Raw genomic sequence first — 7,200 nt, forward strand, 5'->3', positions numbered from 1 at the left:
TTTGTTGCCAAAGTTTTTATTTTTAGCGAGCAACTAGTTTCTCGCTAATTTGTCGCATAATATAGAAAAAATTCAAAATTAGGGTAGCGACAGAAAACCGTCGTCACTAACTCATCGCAACGGATAAATTATTCAGCTAGGGAAGTGTTCCTTGCTAATTAGTCGCTAAAGTGGAAATATGGATATTGAGTGCCTAGGACCTAAGTAGCAAGAAATTTGCGACCGTTTAACAACTGACACACTTCATCGCTGATTTCAAGTCACTGATTAGCAGGCGAAATACATTTGTCGCTAAGTTGTCGCAAGTTTAATTTAGCGAGTGACTTGGCAACGACAATATTGTCGCAAAGCAAAAGCTATATCCTACCTATTTTGTAGCAAATTACTCGCTAATCTCGTTGGAAATCCGTCGCAGAGTTATAATAAATCCAAAGCTCACAGAGAAAATGTTAGAAGTAACTGGTCACAATTGAGTCACTAATCAAAAGCTTATTTAGTGAGGAATTAGCGACCGCTTAACAACTGATAGACTTTCCTCACTTATTTCATGTTGCTACTAATTTGTAAGGAAACACGTTAGTCCTTATTCTGTCACTATTTTAACTAGCGGCTCACGTGCCTGTTCAGCCGCTTTTCTATTGAGTTTAAGAAATTAAATTTTTATTTTTATTTTTAAAATTATAAATTTAATATTAATAATTATAAATAAATTATAAAAAATAAAATACCTTAAGTTATTTAACATGTAAAATGTATAAATTAAATAAATTTAATTTAGAAAACAAGATTAAAAAAATATTTTGTTGTTATTATGTGTAACAAAGTCAATATAAACACTTACTAATATTATATAAATATTAGTTATGTATAAATATTATTAAATTTATTTATTTTCTCAATCATGTTTAATTAGAAGCAAATTTAAAAATTTATATTCAAATCATTCTTTATCTCCATCAATAATTCTAATAGATAAAAAAATGTATTTTAAAAAATCTTATCTTGAACATCTTTAATTTTCTTTAATTCTATTGTTTTTTAAAATTATTAATTTTTATTTTTATTATATCATCTCATCATATTATACACTATCCTTTTCTCTTATCATTTTTTATACATGTATAACTATTATTGTCTCTGATTAATATAACTGCCATCTTAAAAATTGGTAAAAAATGTAATTATCACTTAATTTTCCTTCCTTCTTTTTACAGTTACCTATTTTTTTTTACACATAACTTCTATTTTTGTTGTCTTCTTCCTTATTCTATTGAGTATATGTAGTATTCTTTTCTATCTTTCTTATACTTAATGAAAAAAATAATGATAGATATATGTATAGAGAATGGTAAAAAAAATAATGAAAATAAAAATTAAAAAATTTGAAAGATGATTTAAGATATTAAATATAAAATTAAAAGAAAAAAATTTAACAACTAAAATTATACTAAAAAAAAAATCTTTAGATTTAAATTTTTATATCTACTTCAAATTAAATAATATTAAAAAAATAAACAAATTTACAAATATTTATAATTTTTTTATCTTGATTGTTACCTATAATAATAACGTAATGATTTTATTATTACACTTAAATTAATTCAAATTTTATTATTCTATACATTAGAAAAATTAAATAACTCATAAAATTTAAATTTTTATATTTTTATAATAATTTATTATTTACAAAATTTTAATTTTTATCTCAAATTTATGATTTAAAAAATATAAAAATGAATTTTTATTCATTCCAACCCAGTTTCCCTCTTCTCCCTCCTGATCTGAACTAGCACACCAACCTTGAGCCTCAACATCTCTCTTTTCTGGGTCTCGTTCTCGTCACTCTCTCCCTCAAGCTCTCTCACCTCTCTCACGCCACTCTTGTTTTTGGCGTCTCACTGTCTCAAGCTCAGTTGTCGCCTTCCTGTGCTCGTGGTGGTCTTCTTGTTTCGGATTCAATTTGACCCTAAAAATTTTAATGAACTCAAATTGGATCCTAAAATTTGTAATTATAACTTGCATTAGTCTTTGAGCTATTAAATATTTTATATGGATGATTAAGATTAAACTAAAAAGTCGTAAAATATTTTAAAGTGTTCGTCCATTCATTATATATACAAATTTATTTTTTATTGGCAAAATAGCATATCTCATATATATATCCTTACCATTTTTGGTTTTTTTAACGGTATTTCTTAACTTGACAAGTCAAGAATTAATCTGTTACGGGTCGGAGTTCTGTTTAACAGTTTGTCAATAGTCAATGAATTGTTACATACACAAGATGAGATTCGAATTCCAAATATTTATTTCCTATTTGTTTATATGATATATATTGTTCTATAAATTATACTTTAAATACATTTTATTATATACAAAATCTCCAATAATATATATTTAATTAAATTGAATTGATATGTGAGATTTTGATTATAAAAATATAAATTTTAAAATATAAAAATATTTTTAAATTAAAAGAGTAATACAAATTATTTTAATTTATTTACTTTAATATAAGATCATTGATATTTACATAAATATTTATGCATTTATTAATAAAATCTTATCTACTTTATAAAAGATTCTTTAAAATTTAAATTCTTTTCTAAAAAAAAAAATTAAAAAAAAAGAAAAAAAAAGTAGTAACTCAAAAAAAAAAAAAGTTTAATTTTAAAAATTGAAAACGTACCTATAACTATAAACACTTATTTTCATGATTTCAAATCAAATATTGCATATAAGTGCCATTTCCAATGCTTTAAATCAAAAATTGAAAATCCCATTATCGCTAAGTGAAAAAACTAAAATGACCCATATATGAGATTTGAGATTGAGCGTTTGTTAACCTAGCCGTCCCTGTCAAATATCACGGTTTTCACTCTTCACCCTCAAACCCTCTCCTCTCACGGACTCACTGTCTCACCATTCCACACTGCTGACTGCCACCGCCACCTCCCACCCCCTTAGTCCTTCACCGCCACCTCTCACGGACTCTCGACGTCACCATCACCGCTCACCGTAGCAGGGACTCGTCGCGCCACTGAGTCCTCGCCGTCTTCCAATGTTCGCCATCTTCGCGTCTTTGCCGGTCTGCACTGGTCTTCGCTGGTCATCTGCTCTTTCGTCGGGTAAGACAGCTTTGTGAACTCTCAAATTTTCATTATTTACTTTGATTTTGAAGCATTTGTTATAATTTCTGTGAGTTAGGTTAATTATAATTTATATTTCTGCCTAATAAAAAAATAATTTATATTTCTGATTCTGATTTCTATCATTTATGTGATTCTTTGTGGAATCTATGATTTATATAATTTATGTATTTATGTTATAATTTCTTATTCTTTGTTAATTACAGTAACAGTGTTATAATTTCTGCATTCTGATTCTTCGAGTAATATCAGTTGCTTTTCTTTTTTAAAAACATTGTGTCATGTAAATTGTGGTGATTAAAGCCTTATGGATTGATACAAATTAATTTGGATTCATAAAAAAAGAGCTTTCTTTGCTATGTGGCTGTAGCTTATAATTGTCAAAATGCATCTCATTTTCTATTGTCCTGACGATTACTATCATTACTACTACCATCTATTTAGCGTGTGTTCTTTTGGTTTTGGTGGGATCCAATTACAAGTCACAACCTCAAGAGCTTCGTTGTTCATTGTTCTCGCCAAGAGTATTATACCATATCTACAAATTAAAGGAACTCCTTGAGAGTATTGATCTTTTTTTTTTGGGGGGGGGGGGGGCTTGGATTTAATGTTAGAAGCAGAAAACTCTATCACCAAATGGAACAGAAAACAAAAGTGGAAAGTTAAATGATTAGGTGAAGATATATAAATAATATTATATTATTTATTATATTTTTATGCTATAATCAAATATAAATAATGTACCAATTAATAGTATCTGATATGCTTAGATTGTGGTGATTAAAGCCTTAGGGATTGATACAAATTAATTTGGATTTATAAAAGGGCGTTTTCTTTGCTCTGTGTTCAAACAGTGGCAAATAAGGTAGGTGAAATGAGCAAGTATAGCTTAAACCTTAGGCATGTAAAACAGAAGCAGCAACCAAAAAGGCCTCCCCTTGGAGCACCTTTTGGATTCAATGATGATGAAGAGAAAGATGTCGAGAGAGAAATCACTCTCCAAGGTAGCAAGAAAAAGACTCTTAAGATGCTTCTCTAGTGTAATAGAACTTGTGAATGACATGGTTATTATATTTTTTAGTTTATTTGTTTAAGTAAATATAATCTCACATCCTTGTGCGTGTGGGTGTTGTTGGTTAAACTTAAAGGTTGAGGGGCAGCAAAAGAAAGCCTTAGAAGAAGATCCAACTGTATTTGATTATGATGGAGTCTATGACAAAATAAAAGAGGAAGTTTCCCGCCCATTGATACAAGATCGCAAAGAGAGAAAAGTATGGTAATCATTTTCAGAATGACGTGATTTTTGTTCTATCAAATCATTTTTGTGGACTAATTTTCAGCATGTAGAATTTCAGCATGTGATTTTAGGTTCTAGTATTTTTAAAATTTTCCATATTCATTATCATGTCTTGGTTATCAGCTTGATTGGTAATGGACGAACGGTCTTGTTTTTCATTTTCTTCCATATTTCTTAATTGAATTGATGTACTTCTTTATGGTTCAATTCCTATATTTCCAATTCTCTATTTCTTACATATTGCTGACATAAAATTTTCATATTTGTATATAGGTTACAAAGGACTTTTTGCATGATTTTTATACAACCCTTGATAAAATTGTTGCACACGGTGCACAAGATCCTCGAGGGAGGAAACATGAGAATCGAGCAGAGCAAAGAACTGCAGAGACATGCGAAAGTGGAAGCCAAGGTAATCCATGACAGGGAAAGTGGAAGATCAAGAGGCTTTGGATTTGTGACTTACAGCAGCCTTGAAGAGGTCAACAGTGCTATTGAGTCCTTAGATGGCGCGGTAACCGGTAAGCATGCGAATCTAGTCCTAGTATCCCGTTTGCTAATCACAAATAACAATTTAATGAGTTTGAACTTGTCCATTTGTATATGTTACATCATATCATTGTTTGATTATTTTGTATTAGTTATTTGTTCTTTTGTTCTTGAAAACATGAAAAAGCTAATATTTCTGCATTTTCTTATTGCGACATGTATATACTTTTTTTTCTGTTGTTCTATGGAATCATGAGCTTCTCGTGACATGATTTCCACAATAATATGCGTCAAAGCATGGATGATGAATTTCGTGACATTGTTGGTGTTAGGTAATTGTTCTAAGATGCATTTGGAGCCTTTCTTTAATTAGCCTTTCTCTAAGATGTTATTTATTGGTTTTTTTTTTTGATATTTTTGCATATAATTGACAACATTGGTGAAACTGAAGGTTGGTGGAATTGGACATGTTTTTTGTGCAGTGGATATGCCAAGTCTTAGGTGTTTGTATTTTTCATTTTTTTTTTAATTTTCAATGTGCAACGAGGAATTGAGATGTGTAATGTATAATGAATTTTATAGAAGCAGTATTATATTTGTACAGCCAGATTGAAACATCTCTAAAGAAGTGAGTGAATACGTACTTTTATATGATATTGTAACTGAGCTTTTTTCTTTGTTACTACTAAGTCATGTTTTAAAGCTATGAAATAGATAGAATAATATTTGATCAAACTCAAAAGCTGGGCTATTATTAGGTTAAGCTTGGCTAAAATAAAAAAATAATGAGATTTATTTTAGCATGGCGACAAAATTAGTATTCTAAATTTCTAACTAATATTCTGGGGAAACATTAGCGACATACTCATTATTGATGATGGTGACAAATTAAATATTCCATATTTGTGAGATACCTATCGATTTGTTACTAGCCTAAAAGGAATCTGCGATGAATTTTTGCGATAATATTGCAACTAATTGACTACATTATTTCCTAGCAAGTTAGTGTAATTCTATTTTCTTATTTAGAATAATTTTGGTTTAGCGACAAAATTCTTACAGATTTGATTAAGGATTTTCAAAGATTAGTTATAGATTTGCTACAAAATGTGACTGATTTGCGATCATATTAGCAGACAACTTGCGACGAGTTAGGTTCGAAAAAATTTCTCGCAAATTAGCGTCACCTAAGCATTCCATTCTGTCTATGAAATTAGCTTGTGTTTAGCGATGAGTCTACTGAAGTAGAGTTTGTTGCTAATTAGCGACTACCATTTAGTCTATTTTTTCTATGGAATTAACTTTTACTTTAGTGATGGATTTGCGACTATCTATTCGGTAGTTAAAAAACTTTCCGATGAATTAGCGACTGTTGTGTTTGCCTCACTGATCTGCGACTTGTATTTAGCGAGGAAAGCATTAGTTGTTAGGCGGTAACTAATCCGTCGCAAATTCTATTTCGCGTCAGATTAGCGATGATTTTACAACTCTTTTTGTAGTAGCTAATCGGCCAAATTCTTGTAGTAAACAGGGCATCGTGCGTACGCACAACATGCAAAAATCCCAAGGTGTGCGTGCGCATACCCCTCGTGCGTACGCACGAGCACTTCCAATTTTTTGTTTCGTGCGTATGCACCATATGGTACGTGGGCACACAAACCAGAAATTCTGGTCTTCTGCAACTTCACAAAATTTAATTTTTTATACCTAACTTTCAACATTCATAACTTTATCTACAAAATCCCATTTTTCTTCATCTTTAAACTTTTTTAAAGCTCTTATAACCATCTTTGGTTTAAGAAAAAATTCGCTCAATTTCAAACTCGGAGGGCCAAGTTATAGCCTACGAAGTTGGTCAAAAATCTTTTTTTTTTTTTTTTTTACCTAAAAACGAAATTTTCCAAATTTCAAGGAATTCATAATCCAAACCAATTCAAAATCATACCAATTCACCCCTAACCAATTTCAACATACATTTCCTTCATCTGCTACCTTTCTATCTATTCAATTTAACCATCTCCATTCACAATTCACGAATTATCATCTATTAACGATCAATTTCAATAAATACTAATCCAATCACAACTACATCAAATTCTCATCAATTCAATTTATCACACTTACCAAACTCACCTTTCTCGGCCTCAGGCCAAAAATCCACGGCCTCCGGCCCAAATTTCATAAATCCATAAATTTATAAACTCATAAATCATAAACGATAAATCAACAATTCACCAATTCATCATTCTCAATCACCAAGCTCAT

The 7,200-nt window shown here is 30.1% G+C and overlaps 1 protein-coding gene across 8 annotated transcripts; it reads left to right on the forward strand.

Annotated features, from left to right (window-relative positions):
* The first annotated feature begins 2,730 nt into the window (after positions 1-2,730).
* Positions 2,731-5,589, forward strand: LOC112737665 (uncharacterized). Of its 8 annotated transcripts, XM_025787652.3 has the most exons (6): positions 2,772-3,128; positions 4,004-4,153; positions 4,298-4,425; positions 4,720-4,967; positions 5,193-5,267; positions 5,387-5,589. In XM_025787652.3, exons 2-6 carry the CDS (start codon positions 4,109-4,111, stop codon positions 5,434-5,436), a joined length of 546 nt encoding a protein of 181 aa, XP_025643437.1. In that variant the 5' UTR covers positions 2,772-3,128; positions 4,004-4,108; the 3' UTR covers positions 5,437-5,589. The 8 variants fall into 8 exon arrangements, 2 of the variants coding, with proteins under 2 accessions (XP_025643437.1, XP_025643438.1); XR_011869460.1 differs by lacking the exon at positions 5,193-5,267 and having other exon boundaries at positions 4,298-4,420; XM_025787653.3 differs by lacking the exon at positions 5,193-5,267.
* The last annotated feature ends 1,611 nt before the right edge of the window (positions 5,590-7,200 follow it).

The sequence above is a fragment of the Arachis hypogaea genome, chromosome 13, assembly GCF_003086295.3.
Source record: "Arachis hypogaea cultivar Tifrunner chromosome 13, arahy.Tifrunner.gnm2.J5K5, whole genome shotgun sequence".
Taxonomy (NCBI): domain Eukaryota; kingdom Viridiplantae; phylum Streptophyta; class Magnoliopsida; order Fabales; family Fabaceae; genus Arachis; species Arachis hypogaea.

Excerpts from the sequence above, each read along its gene's own strand:
- LOC112737665 (XM_025787652.3), top strand. The coding sequence starts at position 4,109 with ATGATGATGAAGAGAAAGATGTCGAGAGAGAAATCACTCTCCAAG. Across the intron at positions 4,426-4,719 it reads CGCAAAGAGAGAAAAGTATG|GTTACAAAGGACTTTTTGCA; the intron begins GTAATCATTTTC and ends ATTTGTATATAG. Across the intron at positions 4,968-5,192 it reads CTTAGATGGCGCGGTAACCG|CTTCTCGTGACATGATTTCC; the intron begins GTAAGCATGCGA and ends TGGAATCATGAG.